Source organism: Podarcis filfolensis (genome assembly GCF_964270895.1).
Source record: "Podarcis filfolensis genome assembly, chromosome: 12".
NCBI lineage: Eukaryota > Metazoa > Chordata > Lepidosauria > Squamata > Lacertidae > Podarcis > Podarcis filfolensis.
In genome coordinates this window covers 44,692,508-44,712,501 of record NC_139614.1, presented here as the reverse complement: position 1 = coordinate 44,712,501, position 19,994 = coordinate 44,692,508, and the positions used below count along the sequence as shown (strand labels likewise).

The following is a 19,994-nucleotide window of genomic DNA, read 5'->3' as shown; positions in this document are numbered from 1 at the left end:
ATCTAAATGGCATATCCTTGAACAACAAGCATTCTCAAGAGCACTACATATGCCATTGATTCAACCACAAAAACACAACTTAGGCAGAATCTATTAACTTGTGGCACTCCCCTGAAACACCCATTCATTATTGGTCACGGAAGCCAGAGTACCGTATTTTTCGCTCTATAAGATGCACTTCCCCCCCCCTAAAAAGTAAGGGGAAATGTGTGTGCGTCTTATGGAGCGAATGCAGGCTCCATGGCTTCAGCGAAAGCAACGCGAAGCCTCCGGTGTGCAGGAGTGCTCCCGCTGCATTCTGGAGGCTTCGTGTTGCTTTCGCTGAAGCCAGGAGAGCAAGAGAGTCGGTGCGCACTGATCCCTCTTGCTCTCCTGGCTTCGCTTCGCTGGAGAGGCACTGAGCAGCTTTCCCTCTCTGCGCAGCGCCCCTTCAGCAAAGCGGGAGGAAAAATGGATGGGGCTCCGTTTCTCCTGCCGCTTCGCTGAAGGGGCACTGCGCAGAAAGGGAGAGAATATTTTTTTCCCTTGTTCTCCCCCTCTAAAACTAGGTGCGTCTTATGGTCGGGTGTGCCTTATAGAGCAAAAAATACGGTAAAAGCTGTTTCACAGATCAGGAATATGTAAGAGCTCCATCCCAAGGGCAGCTGAGATCACACAGGTGCTCCTTTCGCTAGTCCCAGAGGCCCTGATGTAGTTGCGGTGACGGTGTGGGGAGTATTAATGAGATCTGCGGAAAGCACAGGAATCCACAACACCAGTGTTTAGTGGCAGAGATAATGGCTTGGATCCAAAGCACCATGTGGAGGAGAAAATCCAATCGTTTTCCATGAACTCTTGAGCAAGCGCTGATGGAAGACATCTCACAATGAAATACCTCAATGCATCAGAATCATAGAATTGTAGAGTTGGAAGAGGCCACAAGGTTCTTCAAGTCCAACCCCCAGTAAACAAGGAATCTTTCACCCAACATGGGGCTCAAACCCACAACCCTGAGATTAAGAGTCTCATGCTCTACCAACTGAGCCACTGGGGTTGCACTACAGTCCGAGAAACATGGGGAGCTGTAGCTGTATTCAGACTGAGCTGAACTTTCGTTAAATCCCACTGATGGTTTCCACTGATAATCGGTGGGACTTAAGGCGTGTTCAGCTAACTTAGTAAAGGTAAATGGACCCCTGACCATTAGGTCCAGTCGTGGCCGACTCTGGGGTTGTGGCGCGCATCTCGCTTTATTGGCCGAGGGAGCCAGCGTACAGCTTCCGGGTCATGTGGCCAGCATGACTAAGCTGCTTCTGGCAAACCAGAGCAGCGCACGGAAACGCCGTTTACCTTCCCGCCGGAAGGTATTTTATCTATTTATCTACTTGCACTACTTGCACTTTGACCTGCTTTCGAACTGCTAGGTTGGCAGGAGCTGGGACAGAGCAACGGGAGCTCACCCTGTCGCAAGGATTTGAACCGCCAACCTTCTGATTGGCAAGTCCTAGGCTCTGTGGTTTAACCCACAGCGCCACCCGCGTCCCTCAGCTAACTTAGTCTGCCATAAAAGGTCCTGGAAAAGCCTTTTTCTGGATGTGGGGTCCATTTTCTCACACAACACTCTTATGCTAGGTTGGAATGCTCCTTCCATGAGGTTTTCCACTAATAAAAGGATCCTAGTCAATTATATCTCAATGCAATCTTTAGTTTAAAGATATGAATGAAAATTTTGCTTTGCATTACTGAGACAAAGTGTGCAAAGACTAGCTCTGCAAGGTGAAAGTTTGGCCAGGTTTGTTACAAACTTCTGAGATTATGCCTGAAATATGAGTAACTTGAGGAAGAAAATATGAATGAAGAAACTAGCAGACTTTTTATTAAAAAAAAGAACCTAGAAATGGTACTCTCAGTTCTCAACTGTGAGACAGCACAAAGTAGTTTAAACTTCCTGGAGCTGTGTGATGCATACCTGCCAGAGTGGGCCATTTGTCACACACTTATTAAAGGCGGCTGTTAGGGAAGGAAGGTAGCTTTTAATCAACTCATGCAGTTCAGTACCAACTGAGGCACAGCTTGTGACTCACCTCTCCAAGATGAGAATCTCCCAGGGGTCCCTTTGTTTCTGGATTAGCAATAATGATGCGAACTCCAGGGAGAATCTATTGAAAGACAAAATGAGTCATATCTGGTCGTGAGCCAGATGATGTACATATTGTTTTATGAACTTTTCTTCTTGTCTCCCGAAGGCTTTCGAGAAACTCTTAAAGAAGGCTTTGAATTCTGTGTTTTGCATGTTCAAGTGAGTGAGTGACATGCGGGGGGGGGGGGAGGGAGAGAACTAATCTTGTGGATGTATGATTACGAAACGTATTTTCATCATGTGGCACAAGCGATCCATCTTCCCTTTTTCTTTACAAGACAATAATTGACAACAACAGTAGTGATGGGGACCCTCAGTGGTCTAGAGCACGCTTCGCAAGCCATGGCTTCCAGGTTCAATCCTTGTTAACTCCAAGAAGAGCTGGGGAAGACCCTGCAGTGAAATCTTGGAGACCCACTTCAAATTGGTGCAGCCTATGGTGAGCTAAATGAACCAATGATCTGACCTTGTATCAGAAGGCAGTAAGCTTCCTGCGCTCCTATGCTGAATCCCTGTTTGCTTACAGGCCAAGCTGCAAACATGTGTTATGGCCCCCAAGATCCTGCTTTCAGGATCAACAATGAAAACCCAGAGAAACATTTCACACTGATGGACAGAGCATACAGCTTGCTTACAGCCACTCATGAACGACAAACACCTGGAATCCAGCTGCTGTTCACATAGTCAACTGCCAGTAGTGATTTGCACAATCCACAAATGCTTTTTGTAGATGTGCAGCCACTGGAAAGACCAACCAAACTTAGTCCCATGTTTGCAAAGTATTATGCCACTCCAAATTTGGTGCCAATCAAGCGTTCCTAGCTTACGCTTTTCCAACAAATGTTCAGACTAAAATCCTTGTTCCTACAAGTCGCTAGGCTGATGTGGTCAATTATTTGGCAAAGGCAGATAGAGTTCTACAGGAGTGTTGAAAAGTAGTATGTATTTAATTCTTTTAAAAACTTTTTATCCTGCCCTTAGGCTCTCTAAAGGGCCCCTCCCCCAAAGGATGTCCAGCAGATCCACTGTTGCCTTAACATAGAATTATAGAATTTGAAGGGACTCTGAGGATCATCTTTGTCCAACCCCCTGCAGTGATTGAACCTGCAACCTTGGCGTTATCAGCACCATGCTCTAAACAACTGAGCCATCCAGGTATGTGTTCGTTTACCCCCTCTTTTGAGGCTCTCTCTCAAACAGTTTTTGTAGATTTCTGAAACACATATCAACAGCAGCAGCAACCCCAAGACAAACCCAGCAACCAAAGACAATCATGGGATGGCCGTGCACACTGCTCAAGAAACTATGTCTTTCCCATACTGTCTCCAACTCCCTGGTTATCCACTACTCACCGAAAGAAACCCGTCGTCTCTCTCCAGCCCAGGAATATACTGCAAATATTACCTCATACTGCTGAAACATTAGGCACACTTCATAAAATATGTAGTGCCACCATAATGGGAAAACTACATTGTCACCGGAGGCATGGTCATGGCGCTGACATCATATCACACCCAATGCAAGAGTATGGGGTGGGGAGATAGCACAATGCAGTAGCAGACGGCATGGTGGGGTGCCATCTGTCATTTGATCTTTGGTCGGTCATATTGCTCCTGCTTAATGGCAGGGGGAGTGGCAATGAGGGAGAAAGGCCAGTGCGGTGCAAACACATTGACGGAGACCATTTTCTGCTGGTGCCATTGCACCACACCAACTTCCCTGCTGCCTTATTCCCCCCCCCCCTCTCTCAATAAGCAGTAACAGTGAGACCAACCAGAGGTCAGGTGAGAGGAGGCGCCCCACAAGCTTGCTACTGGCACAACGTGAATTGCACAAATCCAGGCATCTGAATGATGCCTGAAGGTGCATGCGCAGACATGGCCACAAAAGCTGCCACTTTTGATCTTTCTCTAGATCACAACTTTTATCAGGCCCCACACCCCAACATACACATGTACCTCAAAGTTAAAGCATTTATCAGCCTCTCTAAAATATTGAGAGTTGCAAAATGTTTACCTTTCCCGATTCCATGAGGGGCAAGCTATGAGGGGATCCTCTTTCTACTAAACGCACTCTGAAAAGCAAAACACATAGGACAAATATGATGAACGCACAAAATTTGCAGTACCACACATAAATGTCAGCCGTACTGTTAAGTTCTCATGCTCTTGCATGTCCCCTACTGCCAGTCTTCAGACCTGGTGCCTGCTCTCTCAAAGGAAGGAATAGGAGGCTTTTGAGATTTTGCCAAGGTGGAGCATGGTAGGGGTGGGGGTGGTTCTTTCATGGGTGGGTCTTAACCCCACAATAAAAAATGCCACGGGACAGAACATCACAGTGGGTAGGTCAGAGTGGAAAGGAATGCAATTGGGGAGGAAGAAGGAGGACTGGGTCTTTTCCTCACATGAGCCAGGCAAATATGGAGATGCTTATTTCCTTTGCCTGGACAGATGGCTAGTTTATGTGGAACTGGTTGTTTACCCTTTGCAACACAATCAGAGATGGAAAGCAGGACATTTCGCCTCAGTTTAAATTTACCAACTTATTATTTCACAGACAGAGAACCTATGTTTCATATACTGCAAGCCTCTTACAATCATGTCCTCTTACCCAGTCCTAGATTATGAAATTATTATTGGGTTTAAAGGATTTAAATGAATTTATGATTGCTTTTAAGGGATTGTAATGAGTGTGTGTATGTGTGTGTGTATATAAAAACATGGAAAAGTGAAAGCGTGGGAGACATTCACATTTACTTAAAAATACTTCTTTATTTTATTATTTTACAGTGGTACCTCAGGTTACAAACGCTTTGGGTTACAAACGCTTCAGGTTACAGACTCCGTTAACCCGGAAGTAGTACCTCGGGATGAGAACAGAAATCGCGCTGCAGTGGTAGCGGGAGGCCCCATTAGCTAAAGTCGTACTTCAGTTTCAGGTTAAGAACAGACCTCCGGAACGAATTAAGTTCTTAACCAGAGGTACCACTGTATTATTTGTATAGCTCAGCCTTCCTCCAGGTAGCTAAGGGCTGCATGAACTGCATGGGGTTATTTTCACTGTGGCTGAGGGGAGAGTCCAACTCAGGACACCTTGGTTTAAGAGCACAGCACTCTATTCACTAGACTATACTGAGCATGTCCAAAGCAGAACAGATGATTGCAAGAGGAAGGTTATAATATATTCTCCTTGGTATCTTCCACATCTTTAAAGGTGATAAAGAACATTTTACAATTTCTTATTTTTTTAACAAAATTACAAGTGCTGCTTGGTTTTAAACAAGCGCTGACGTTTCCAAAGCGACAATCATAGTGTACGGGACGAAAAGCTAAACCTTGTGATAAAATTCCTGCCCACAGAAGCAAGAACCCATCAGAAGGTATTTTTTATTAGGTCTCTTAAACAACTCCTACTCAGGGTTTTACAAGGAAAGTTAATCATGTAGAGTACCGCATTACAGCTGTAAGAAAACCCCAACTAAAGGTGCAGTCAGCCAAGTCACAAACCCTTTTCCTCACAACATATATTTAAATTCCACTGCGCAATTGAGGATCCATGCTGTGATTTCATGAGATTTCTCAAACCAGCATCCCCTGCAAAAGCTGTTGCAGATGTCATTCCAGCGGCAGATGAAGTCCCTGGACTGAGAGAGCAATGGAAAGAACTGCTTTGCCAGCAGCTAGGAGGAGAATAGGTAGCGACAGCGGGTGCCATTGAGCTATTTGGTACATACTGGGGAGGACTGGTAGATGTGGGAAGAAGCAGGAGTTCTGACAGCAGGGAGGTTCTGGGTTATGAATTATACAAAACAGACTGTGAGAATCCAAGATGGAGGCGTACTCACAATAGGACAGGCTTAAAACCAACAAACACAGTAACCTCAAACCATCTCCTGAAAACCAAAGAGTCAAACTATTTTAATATCTGTGAATAACCACTGTTTGTTTTTTTGCAGAAGGGTTCAATTTATACCAACATAAGTACAGTGGTACCTCAGGTTACATACGCTTCAGGTTACATACGCTTCAGGTTACAGACTCTGCTAACCCAGAAATAGTACCTTGGGTTAAGAACTTTGCTTCAGGATGAGAACAGAAACTGTGCTCTGGCGGCGCAGTGGCAGCAGGAGGCCCCATTAGCTAAAGTGGTGCTTCAGGTTAAGAATGGACCTCCAGAACGAATTAAGTACTTAACCCGAGGTACCACTGTAATCCATTTTCTTGACTATGCTGTACAGAGAGGGAACTACTTGCAGCTAAGTCTTTAAAACTGTGTTAGGAGTTAACTTCTGGTTCCCTTTCCTCTTCCAAACCCCCAGTGCCTGAAGAACAAGGGAATTAAAGTGAAGTTATCACATGAGTGATCATTCATTGCTGCAAGTTTTAATCCAGGGTGAGGAAGCTGGCAAGCCAACTACAATCATGTAACGCTTAATGCAATGAACATTAGAGCAGACAATTTTCAATGCACTGGGAACTCCATTGATGGTTGCCAGATCCAGATCTCCCAGAAGGGGTGGCAGCTCAACACCTCATAGCATAGTAACCTACAGAAGTGTATTTAACAGTGTGCAACTGGTTTGGTTGCACTGGGCACAGAGCTTCAGAGGCGTTGCAGGGGATGCTGCAACTGTGCTGTAGAATGGAAGGCAAGAGGCAGGGGGCGCTGAATTTTGGCGGCACATAGGGTGCTGCTGAAATTTGAGACCCCAAAGTCTGCAATTGCAACCCATATAGGATGTGGGAGATATCAGACTTCTGCTCGGGATACAGGGCATCTTGTAGTGCTGTAAAATAGCGTTATTGCTAATTCACACATACACACACAGGAAATGAATTATGGGCCAGTTCAAACCCTTCGGAGAGCTGCGAATTCTGTACTTGTGGTGGGCAGTGCGCACACACACACACACACACACACGGCCACGACATCTGAAACACAGAACATACATTCATGAGCCCAGCTCCTATCATTCTTTTGCTTCAAAACAGCAAGAGTGGGAGAACTACCAAAATATCAAGGTTTAACTTATGCATTCAGGTAACAAGAGGGGGGGGGGAAACAAAGCCTGAAAATAAAGATGCATGTTTTAAATGATATATACTAGAATAGCCCATGGCATTGCTGTGGCTTCTTCTGTTTGCCAACTGGATATTTCTTTCATGCCAACCAGAAGATGCTTAGATTGGGCATTGAGTGGGCCCAAGGAGGAAAACCATTCCAGAGCTCAGGTGCACATCACCCCAGAACTCCTTTGTACATGTCCTTGTTGTTTGTATTTCTTAACCCAAGAATTAATGCACAGGACAAAAGGCTATTTCTAAACCATGCAGGGCCAAACTACCAAGCAGAATTTTGTAATCAAAGCTCATCAACATGGGCTTAAAAAAAAAAAGTGCCTCCATACTTGATTCATTTTAGTCTTTTTCTTATTTCCCCTGCTCCTCAAATCTCACTGTCCTATTTTCATACTGTCCTATTTTTACACACACATTTCCTTGGTTGATGTGCCATGTTCCTGAGCACTTTCTGAGGCTGTTCGAGCCTCCGCCCACATGCTTCTTATAATGCCATGGGCATGCCAAATGATACAGATGGGGAAAAGAGCAGGCAAGTCTGAAATGTGATTCATGCACCCCCTGCTGTAAAAGGTCGCATGGATCATATCCGGTAATTACTGAGAGGAATAGACTCCGTAAGAGTGCTTCTCCAACTCCCAAACCAATCCTGCCCACCATAGTCTCTTTGTCAATGCAAGGAGACAGAAGCGCTGTAGACAGGTTTCTAGATTCACTCAGCTCCGAAGCAGCAACCCATTCTTCAAAGGGACCATCTTTCAAACTGACCAAAAGCTTAAAAGATCATTGACTGGGGACAGGGGAGGACCCTTCATTTTTGTACCTCATCTCATGCCTCATCGAAATCACAGCTTGCATTCCCACGGATCACACTCCTTTGCCCATTAATCGGAATCAGCCAGAAGCGCAGCTATTGCAATAAGGTAAATGGGAGGCTCATCCCCCGTTCCCTTTCAAACACCAACGTAGGGGAGAGTGGAGATTAATTCTTCCCATGGATTCTCCCTTGCAAATAAGTTCCCATTTCTTATGTTACCCCAGCCAGACACCACAGGGAGGGGGAATGGTGTGGAGAGGACTTACATGGGGAGGATCGTAATGCATGGAAAGGGTTAAGCACCCCACTTTTGATCCTCCCTTGCAAATCCCCCCCCCACACACTCATATTAATTGCTACACGCATGGTTAAAAAGGATAACCTCCTGCGGGGGCTGAACTGACCCCCACCCCCTTCTAAAATTACTGTTAACTAGATGGGCACACTTGCAGGAATGGCATCACCTAGCTTGTAACACGAGCTGGCCAGTTCATTACAATATTCAGCTGCATTGTGAAGAGCGTATCTGCTTTTATTTGCTCAGATACAATATGATATGCTATCTTTATTGTCATTGTCCCATACAGAACAAAGATGAATAACAAGATGGCGCACCTGTACCTACCTTCAGGGATGGGGAATCTATGGCCCCTCCAGAGGTTGGTGGACTACAACTCTCATCATCACCAACCAGGCTGGGGCTGATGGGAGTTGGCAGTTGTAATGGTTCTAGGGGTTGCTCGTGCGTAAACCGGTGCAACACCTGGCTGGGTTGCCTGAGTGAACCTTTTCTGTCCAGACAGCCACTCACCCGTGGCTGTCTCAATCGCTGGCAGAATCCGTCAGTGGGCGTTTCTTGAACTTCTTCCAGCAAAGAAGCTCTTTGACGCCTAGTCTCCTCCTACTCTCCCTGCGCGGAAGCCTTCTGCGCAAGGAGGGTGTAGGCAGCGGAGGACCCTTACTCACCCCGCTGGTCCCTGGCAAGGAGTCCATCTGCCCCCCTTCTCCACTGGTGCTACGCTGATTCTCTTCCCCAGAAGATGGGCTGCCTCTCCCCATCCCGGGACGCTCTCTGGGACCCCTCCGGAGCCCGCTCTCTCCCTCCGGCCCTGATGGCAGTTCCCTGACAGCAGTCTTTCACTTAGAAGGTCACAGATGTTTGTCCCTTGGCCTACCGTACTTCCTCTATGTGTTGTATGCTGCAATGGCAATGTCCTAAATGCCAAGGACCTAGGGAAATGAAATTTCCCCATGGCACTGAAGTTGCTAGTAAGGATATCAGTTGCCCTGGGAACTCTTCCTTGCCTGGGACTTAAGGTGCCACTGTTGTTGCCAGGTAAGCTGGAAGATAAGAACTTATTTACAGGGATATATTTTGACTCTGTAGTGCTCTCTCATCGGAAGAGCATCCAGGGCCCAGATTTCAGATCCAGGGTTGAGGGGAAACGCGAGCTATCTCCCAAGTTTTGGGGCCGCTTTATTAGCTGAATTTTGTTCCAAATTGAACCAGGGAGATTCACTGATTAAAATACACACTTAAATGCTGTGTTATCACCACATAAAGCAAAAATGTAAGGAGAACCCGCATGAGTAAACCAAACAGCAGACACTCATATGCCTCTAGGAAAAAAAGCATGAAGACAACTTAACTTCCCAATTTGTCACCAGAATCTGACATTCAGAGGTACCCTCACTTTGCAGCAAGGTTTCCAGGCAAAAATGAGCACATCAGCTTCCCACAGTCTCCTGCATTTGGAAGCAATCTAGTTCTTCTGACTGATTTCTTCCAACTAACAAAATTATTACTGAATGGCCACCCATGTGTAAATTCTACAAGAATGTATTCAAATTGCCTAAGTCACTGCTCACATATAGCAGCTGGTATAATCTGTATATAGGCTCTGCACTGCTGGGGCCCCACACCTTGGCATGCAAAGGACAGGGGCACCCTCAGACGCATACCTTGGTACCTGCCTAGACCCCTTGCCCCTCTCAATTTTTAAAAGCTGAGTTTGGGGGAAGTTTGTTGTTTGGTTGAAGGCACTGCGTATTTTTTAGGTTGCCCACATTTTTGTCTGTATTTCATTTTTATGTGTGTGTGTGTGTGTGTGTGTGTGTGTGTGTCTGTGTTGGTGCTCTGTCTGGTTTGAAGTCGGTTACATGCATAGGAAATAGTCTCATTTATACAGCTGTTATTTCCTTGATAAAGAATGCTTCTCTTCTGCAGCCACTGAATGAGATTCAGCATTCTGAGTTGTCTTTTCTGGGAGTCACAGGCCTCTTTCACTACTAACAGTGTATCTCTACTTTCCTTCATTTTCTTGGGATTAAGGAGGAGGGGGAAAGGGGGGAATCAGCATAGTCCTCCTGCCCGACTAACCTACTGAGCGGTTCACTGCCTTCCAAGACCACAGCACTGAGTAGCTTGCTGAATATTTAATACTCTCTCCAGCATCGCCTAATGCATTTTGCCGAATTCAGCACATGGGAGACACGTAATTTAAAATCCAATAAAAGCGTTAACTGGCTCGACGTTCTGGGGAAGAGCGAAGTAATGCACTACTAACCTGAACATGCCACATAGCAAGTTGCAAACTGTGCCCTCGGCCTGGAAGAGAGATCAGTAGCCCCGGGAGGGGGAGGGGGCTGAAGAGAACTTTTCTACTACAGTATTCTGAAAAGAAACATGTGTCCCAAGTTCTCCATTCCCTGCCTACAATGGAGCACAAAGTTTATCTTCTCAACCACTGTGATTCAGATTCACTTTCCAGTGTTGGTCCAAGACATGTGGCTGCCTGAGGCCAAGGACAAGGCCACACCCTCCCCAACTCGTCTTCAAAAACCGGTGGCACTAGCAGCTGAGTGTTACTTCAAGACTGGTCCTCCATCGTACCTGAGGGCAGCAGGCTAGTTTAGGAGGCACACCTGTCATGGCGTTGTCCGGCATGAGAGAGGAATTATTGCCGAAATTTATTGTCAAAAGTACACTCACAAGTTAGGGAAAGGCGTGCCCATCAGTTCTACATCTCCCAACTACTCCTAGGTGTACAGTGGCACCTCGGGTTAAGTACTTAATTCATTCCGGAGATCCGTTCTTAACCTGAAACTGTTCTTAACCTGAAGCACCACTTTAGCTAATCGGGCCTCCTGCTGCCGGAGCATGATTTCTGTTCTCATCCTGAAGCAAAGTTCTTAACCTGAGGTACTATTTCAGGGTTAGCAGAGTCTGTAACCTGAAGCGTATGTAACCCGAGGTACCACTGTACACCTGATGAGGCAGTTGCCACAACAGGTCCCTGACCTATGCATCTCCCCTATCTGAGCGGTGTGCAAGCAGGCAAAGACTCCACCTGCATGTCACCTTCTGCTCCTCCCACTTCAGTCCTCTTCTGGTCCTGGGAGACAGTGGAGCAGGAGAGGTGGGGGCAGGAGGAGGAGGGAATCCTTGACCCTCCACTAGTCTGATCTCTCTCCCCCTCCTCTTGCACCTGTTTTCCCCTCTCCAATCCTGCAGCTTCTCCTGGCTCTGACTTTTGCCTTCTGGCTGCTACAGGTTCTCCCAGTTCGCTGATCCCATCTTTCAAGTCAGTCTCCAGCCCCGCCCCACCCCACCCCCAGTGCCCATTCCACAGTATCCAGCCAGCCTCTGACAGCAGCCCAACTTTATGCCAACTTATTAGACAGAAATGGCAGAGTCATAAAAGGGCCACGAAGGGAAAACAGCCCATTTCTCCAAAGGGAGCAATCGGCTGACTACAAGGCACTGAAGTAGCACTCTTTGCTTAATAGTAAATAATAATAATAATAATTATTATTATTATTATTATTATTATTATTATTATTATTATTATTATTATTTATACCCTGCCCATCTGGCTGAGTTTCCCCAGCCACTCTGGGTGGCTTCCAATCGAGTTAAAAACAATACAGCATTAAGTATTAAAAACTTCCCTAAACAGGGCTGCCTTCAGATGTCTTTTAAAGATAAGATAGCTACTTATTTCCTTGACATCTGAAGGGAGGGTGCTCCACAGGGTGGGCACCACTACCAAGAAGGCTCTCTGTCTGGTTCCCTGTAACCTCACTTCTCGCAAGGAGGGAACCGCCAGAAGGCCCTCGGCGCTGGACCTCAGTGTCTGGGCAGAACGATGGGGGTGGAGATGCTCCTTCAGGTATACAGGACTGAGGCCATTTAGGGCTCTTAAGGTCAGCACCAACACTTTGAATTGTGCTCGAAAACGTACTGGGAGCCAATGCAGATCTCTCAAGATCAGTGTTATGTGGTCCCGGCGGCCACTCCCAGTCACCAGTCTAGCTGCCGCATTCTGGATTAATTGCAGTTTCCGGGTCACCTTCAAAGGTAGCCCCACATAGAGCACATTGCAGTAGTCCAAGCCGGAGATAACTAGAGCATGCAGCACTCTGGAGAGACAGTCCACAGGCAGGTAGGGTCTCAGCCTTTGTACCAGGTGGAACTGGTAGACAGCCGCCCTGGACACAGAATTAACCTGCGCCTCCAAGGACAGCTGTGAGTCCAAAATGACTCCCAGGCTGCGCACCTGGTCCTTCAGGGACACAGTTACCCCATTCAGGACCAGGGAGTCCTCCATACCTGCCCACCCCCTGTCCCCCAAAAACAGTACTTCTGTACTAGTGAAGCAAAAGAACAGGAGAGGTGGCTTCAACTGGGAATCCTTCCATGCTGAAAAAGGAGGGACAGAGGGCTTGCATTCTTTCCGGCGATTATTGCCTTTCTGTATGTTAGGTCCCCTTCCACCCTCCAAAGATGGCAATGCACAAGAGAGCCTATACTGCTCCTGGAGGCCTCATGATTGCTAAATTCTCTCAGGCGCTTGTGTGTGTGGGGGGGTACTCTTTGAAAGTTTCTCTAAGCAAACAAATCCTGAGCTGCTCCTTTAGTGTGTGTGTTTTGGGGGGTTTTTTTGTACCACTAGGACGGAGAAATAATTAACATGCTTGCTGAAACACTTATCTAAGCAAACACATATAATTATCCCCAGCTATCGTGGCACAGCTTAATCATAACTGCAGTCGCACAAGTAGACACTCTGTGGTGGTGGGTCGCAAAGCAAACCCATTTCCCACATCGAAATTTATTAATGCCTGCCCCGCCCCGCATTTCAGCTTCCAAACAGCACCAAGCACTTTGTATAATGTTTTGCTCCTGAAAGCAAAGTGGATCAAAGTACTTTGGGGGACACACACACACACAATCCCTCAGTAAAAGAGAGGCAATAATAGACCATTCTCTCAAGCTGACATCTCTCACCATCCGTGAGAAGAGAATTATAATTCACAGAATGTAATGGCAGCATTGCTTCACATCTTCTTTCATGACAGTTTTCACAAACTTTGGGGAAGATGAAGTAAACATCTGAAATAAAAGATGCTGCAATTCTAAAGCTAACGCCTAATGAATTCATTCAGGGTCAAGTGCCATGTATGAAGCTACTATCATGAGAGTCAATACTCTCGTTAACTACCACTTACTTAAACTGGATGCATTCTTAGGCATTCAACATGCCTTTCCTAGGCACTAGCTGGCTTGATTTTACAATGAACTGGATCAGAAGAGTTTGAGAGGCTTTGGATAAGCAAAAGTACACTGGGTTAAGAACTGGGTTGCTAGGTGTTATGTACTGAAGTTATCACCCTTGGCCAGCAGGGGGATACTGTAGATAGTTATGCAAATAAGGGATCAAAAGTGACGTTCAGTGATTGGATAGTTTTAGGAAATGGTTACAGTTACGTTGTACTGGAGCTCTATATAAGCAGGGTGACTGAACCCTTCGGTTCAGTTCTGTTCCAGCTTACAAATAAAGAGCTGCTTTGGAGAAATTGCTGTGTCGTCTGATATGTTCACCCACAACTTAACACTAAGGAGCCTTAAAATGAAATAAACATTAAGACTCTGCAGTGTTAACTTACAAACTTTTGGTAAAAGCAGCGGTCGTTCCACCCCCCCATTTGTTGTGCATAGACCTTCACAACTGCCCTTGAGGTGGCACTTTTTTACGTTCTCAAAAGCACCTTTTATACCTCATATAAAATATGCAACAAAATCCCCCCCACACACACACTTGTGGTAAGGGATCATACCCCACCCACCTGAAAAAGAACCAGCCTGCTTCACACTTTTTGCAAAAGCAACTCTTGCTTGCTTAGGTCTTTGAGGGAGCTTCTGTAACAACCTCCCTTGAAGTTGAGCAGATTGCTGAAACCAAGCAATCAGGCCTAGTCAAATATAGGACCTACCTTGCTGAATTCTCTACTGAGAGACAGAACGCTTCTCTTTCTCTGGCCTTAGAGGAGAAGTCAAATCTCTCTCTCTCTCTCTCTCTCTCTGTGTGTGTGTGTGTGTGTGTGTGTGTGTGCGCGTGCACATGTTTATTTAAAAGCCTCAGATGAGTTTGATTACTAGTGTTACAACGCATGCAACCACTGGCTTTATAAGGTGACATTTGACTTTTTAATTAATATTGAGATTCCAAATGTGACAAGTGTCACCTTAAGTGTTGCATCTGGTCAGCTAGGATAAAACTGAAAAACAGGTAAAATAATAGTGGTTTAAGTGCTTTTTTAAAAAAACAACAACAACTGCTATCTCAGACGAGAAACTTACTTGTATCCCCTGCCCCCCAAAAAACAGTATATGCATTTTCAGCTACAGACATTGCATTAAAAAATAAATAAATGTCACCATACCTGTCATGTCTGAGGGCCCTCATGTCCACATACACAGTGGTTGGATCTGGCCCTGATGTCCCCTGCAAAAGAAAACCTTTTAGTTAGCACTCTGCGTGGAACAGATGTTGTGCATTTTACTTACAGTTAAAGTGTGTTGTTTTTTTTTAAAAAGAAAAGCCTTTATTAAAATGATAAAAAGCACTGAATATGTTACAATCAGTGATGGGGGAGTACGAACCATACCTTGCTGGCCATACTCTTTTTAACCTGTTGGCTGCAAATGCAAGTTTCCGGTTGCCTGTGTTACTGAAAACCAGTGTCAATATAAACAAGTGAAACTTGCACACGTACTACGAGTTTAGCAAAATAGTATGGAAGGCAGAATCAGCTGGAGACGCAGAGCTGGTAATGGCAGAAGCAAGCGGTCAAGTGGGAAGTATGGATTTGTTGAGACACTCACACGTGCAAAGAGTGTCTTTTTTAAAAACCTGGTGGTATTAAAGAGTAGGACATGCAAGATTAACAGATATGGACTGAAGAACTATTAGCAGTTATTCTGTTCCTTTTGAAACCACCCTACTGTATTTTAATAAAGTGCTTATTTTACTATTTTTCCAAGTCAGCTCTTCTAAAAGCAAATAAATAGCCTTCATAATCGGAAGCACTGGTTCTGCTCATGAAGTTGACTTCCACCGACCTCGTCCTCACCTGCCCTTTAACCCCACAATATTCCTTAAGCTCCCAAGGTCTGGGTTTTGCTGTTGGTTCTTTTGTCCCTTAGCAGCTGCTAAACATGTGACTGCTGCCGAACAGGAAGCTAGGAGCACACATGTTATGTACTGAAGTTCTCACCCTGGGCCAGCAGGGGGATACTGTAGATAGTTATGCAAATAAGGGATCGAAAGTGACGTTCAGTGATTGGATAGTTTTAGAAAATTGTTACAGTTACATTGTACTGGAGCTCTATATAAGCAGGCTGACTGAACCCCTCAGTTCAGTTCTGTCCTGGCCTGTGAATAAACAAGAGCTGTTTGAAGAATCGCTGTGTCGTCAGGTATGTTCACCCACAACTTAACAACACGGACCAACCAATTACAAATTACTGCAGTCTGTGGTAGATTTGTTTGGATTAGAAATCAGAAGATTTCAGAACCAGCTTCCGGATGCATTGCCACATCAGCCTCTGCAAAGCTTTCTGTGCCAACAAACAAATGCCACTTCGTATGTTTATTATGGATGTTTTAAGTGCTCAAGGCATGCCTAAAAAATGATGCAAGCACATGTGCTTTCAGAAAGGGTCTATTGCAAAGGGAGCCCAGGGAGCTGAGATTGGTCCCTTGTTAAGTGCATGCTGGCAAACCTGAGTTTGCATCCACACAGAGGCCTTCAGCTTCTTCAGAAAAGCGGCAACCATTGCTTTTCCAGCATATCGGGGGCACATACAAAAAGGGACATAGACTGGCTCACTGCCAGGGTGAAAGAGGAAACACAACATTCCTTCCCGGAAGTTTATACTACTTCCTCCTTTTTCCTTTGACAGATCTAATACCAAAGAGACATCTAAACAAGTAACATTCATTGAAAACACCGATCAGCATCCCACCACCAAGACAGCAGGAGAGAGTTACAGGAGAGGCAACATGCACACTAAGTCACTCCAGCTTGTTATAAAGCCAACACAAGACACAAGTCCTATCTAGCCGGCAGAAGAGGGTATAGTTTTCAATGTGCTGATATACATACTCAGCAGTGTAACAGACTAGCGCCGAGCGGAGAACCTCATTTCAAGCATCATTAATGGAGGGGTCAGGGGAGGGGAGGGGAAGAGTAGATCCATAAATATTACCTTAGGAAATGTTTTCATAGTTGACCAGAACCAGTTTGCAAAAAAATCAATTGAGGCAGTTAGAATGCTAAAAGCGCAAACCGGTTTTTTTGTTTCTGCTTTAAGCGTTCAAGCATGTTGCTGAAACAGCAACGACCAACTTTTGACGAAGACTACGATGTCCAGATCAAAAGGGTAAGCTGCTCCCCTTTCCGGTCCCACACAAATGCCAGCGCCAAAGGGTTTTGACAATGTGCACCCCGAGACAACAAAAATCTCCAGACTCCCATCTAGTCTGCCCCACTGTTAGGAGTGGATAGGTGGATATTTTAGGGAACACCAAAAATCCCCTACCTGCTCGGCCAGTTTCCCCAGCCTGTGTGGCTACAGCAGCAGGAACAGGAGGGATATGGGGAGGAGGAGAGACAGTAACACATGGAAAAATAATAAAAAAAGAGGGGTGGGGGATGGAAGTCGGGAGGAAAATAAAAAGGGAGGATAATGCAAAAAGCAGGGAGTAAAATAAAAGGAAAAAACCATGTCAAATACAGGAATCTTACAAATTAAACCATTATACTGCTTAAAGGTTTAAAATGAAAAAGAAAATGAGGTGTCAACATTTTAGTACAGCGAACAGAAGAGACAGTAATAGACTTGCTAACCTTTGACAAACAGAGTTAAGCCATTTAAGAGACAGCATAGACAACATTGTTAGTGAACAGCGTGTCCTGAGAATTCATTCTACCTTTCAAGCAAAAACACAAGGAGCAGACTACAGCCTTTCTCAGCGTTCCCCACAGAGAGAAGCAGAAGAACACTTCTTTTCTGAATTACAATGAGAAAGGCACACTTCGCTTTTTACATCTGAAAAGCTTGAAGGTGTGTAATAAGTTACCCAACTTAAGAGGACCACACGCCCCTGGCCCAGTTTCTGTATGAGTCACTATTTACTGAACCTGCTCTTTTTCAAGTTATTCTGCGGTGCGAGAATTGAATGATGCAGCTGCTCTTGGTACAGATACAAATTATCTGTTTTCAGCAAATGTGGATTTGGAAAGTCAGGACAGTGAATCATACAGAGATGGAATGAGCAGTCTCTTTTATGTGGGTGAGCGATCTGGGCTCATGTGCGCCTTTCATTTAGAAATTTTAAATGCATTTCTCATTGTACACTAGTGGTTCTCTCATCACTTGCTTTACTGTGCCCTCCGACACAATGCTTGGAAATTACTGTCCCAGCTAGTTTAAGAACTATGTTAGCTGCCGTAGGTTTCCCTCTATTTGTGTAAAATAATAATAAATGGTAATAATAATAATAGAAAAAAGGCAGAGGCAACAGCTTGTTCTCCTGGGGCATTAAGCAATGCCCTGCTGCTCTAAACTATTCAGCTATGACAAACGAACATATACTTACTATTCCTCTCACCCATAAAAGTTCAATCTGCTCACAGGAATGAATAAATTAAAAGCTTCTTCTATAGCCTCTTACCAGAGGGGAAATGCTAAACTATAGAAAGACTATGTAACATGAGGCTCTTCTGCATTTGATGTCTAGAAGGTGGTATTTTAAAGAAACTAAACATGCGCCAGATATTCTGGATTATTGACACCAACATCATAGGTTAGGAAGTCATGGTGAAAGCCCTCAACTTGGTGCCAAGTAATGTTACAACTGTCCAACCCAATGGAAATAAAGGGGTGTGGCAAAAGTCATTTTGGAAGTGGGGATTGGCCTGCTAAGAATCTCTTTGCTTTCAATGTGGCCCAATGACAAAATTAATTGATGACCAGGGCCATATGTCTTTTCACTGGCATTAACAAGGACCTACCGTGATAAGGGACGTGGGTGGCGCTGCGGGTAAAACCTCAGCACCTAGGGCTTGCCGATCGCATGGTCGGCGGTTCGAATCCCCGTGACGGGGTGAGCTCCCGTGGCTCGGTCCCTGCTCCTGCCAACGTAGCAGTTCGAAAGCACGTCAAAGTGCAAGTAGATAAATAGGTACCGCTCTGGCGGGAAGGTAAACGGCATTTCCGTGCGCTGCTCCGGTTCACCAGAAGTGGCTTAGTCATGCTGGCCACATGACCTGGAAGCTGTACGCCGGCTCCCTCAGCCAATAAAGCGAGATGAGCGCCGTAACCCCTGAGTCGGCCACGACTGGACCTAAGGGTCAGGGGTCCCTTTACCTTACCGTGATAAGTAGCTATATAGACACTGTGGCCTTGCTCTTAATTATGCATTACATCCATGTTGGGACCGTACCTGCCCAGACTGCAGGTGGGGGCTTTACATAACTGAATTATTTCATGAGACTCTCCCCTAAATACTTGAAGTGGTACAGCTCACACACAAGGTTGTCAGGGTGATGGTAACTGGGCTGTTCCAGACTCTCTCTCTCTCTCTCTCTCTCTCTCTCTCTCTCTCTCTCTCTCTCTCCATTCAAAGACTCTACCTCTATCATCTGCGACATTATTCACCCAAACTCCACAAATGAAAGTGCAGCAACACATCCTCACTTTATATTACTTCTACCAGAGCACATCAGCTGATCTTATTCTCTCACCCCCTCCCCTCTGGGGAAAAGGAGCTTCAGACTACAGACTTGAACGCCTCCCCCTCAAAGCAGTCATTTGCTTGCAGATAGCAAATTGGAAAGCAGTTCACAAGGGGCGACACAGAAAGCAGAGACGGGTAACACAAAGCTCTGGGAGTCAGCACTGTTCCAAGGGATGCAATTCTGTCCTCTGAGCAACACTGATAACTGCCTAGCCCCACATTTCCTCTTCTCGTCGTCTCTTTCATGGGCACAGTGCCATGTTAAAAATGCAGGATTTTCCATAAATGGGCATATTCTGTTTCCAAGAAGCAAGGCTGCTATATAAAATTCATTTTGATAAGCAGGTTCTGCATTTACAGGCTGTGCTTCCTCAGCGCAGAAAACTGGGGGATACACATATGAATGATGTTGTAGCATATGTTGTACCTTATACACGGAAGACCACTGGTTCATGTGGCCCATTATTTTCTTTTCTGCTGAGTACAGTCCCTTCACGAACTTAGTCAAGAGGCCTGTCCTATCCACGCTAACAGAAATCCTTCCATTCCACCCTTCCCAGCCTGGTATGGTCCACATGTATCAGACTCCAGTTCCCATCAGCCCCAGCCAGAATGGCCAATGGTCAGGGATGATGGGGGCTGTAGTCCAAAACACACAGAGGACACCAGGCTGTGGAAGGCTGCTTTCACTGGGGAACGCAAGAGTGGAAATGAGACCTTATGCTTGTTGCACGGTATGTGTTCCTGAAGCTACATTGATGCATAGTGGTTCTATGCTCAAGTGCATCTAGCTCTGCAACAATCACTGTAACCCACAACAGTGCTCCCATCCAGTTTTTGTGATCTATCTATCACCCTGAGCGATCCATCAATACTGCTTGTTGAAAGAGGCG

General features: G+C 45.5%; 1 protein-coding gene across 7 annotated transcripts in view; it reads right to left on the bottom strand.

The window, feature by feature from the left end:
• The window catches only part of DIP2C (disco interacting protein 2 homolog C), a 290,921-nt gene that overhangs the window by 7,491 nt on the left and 263,436 nt on the right, over positions 1-19,994 (bottom strand). For 4 of the 7 annotated variants that reach the window (XM_083579226.1, XM_083579224.1, XM_083579228.1 and 1 more), the window contains 3 exons: positions 14,741-14,802; positions 4,136-4,193; positions 2,064-2,138 (listed from right to left, as the gene is read on the bottom strand). In XM_083579226.1, the coding sequence (XP_083435352.1) occupies positions 2,064-2,138; positions 4,136-4,193; positions 14,741-14,802 (195 nt within the window). Of the gene's footprint in view, positions 1-2,063; positions 2,139-4,135; positions 4,194-14,740; positions 14,803-16,901; positions 16,932-19,994 lie in introns of all 7 variants that reach the window. The other 3 variants (XM_083579223.1, XM_083579225.1, XM_083579227.1) reach the window with 1 other exon arrangement.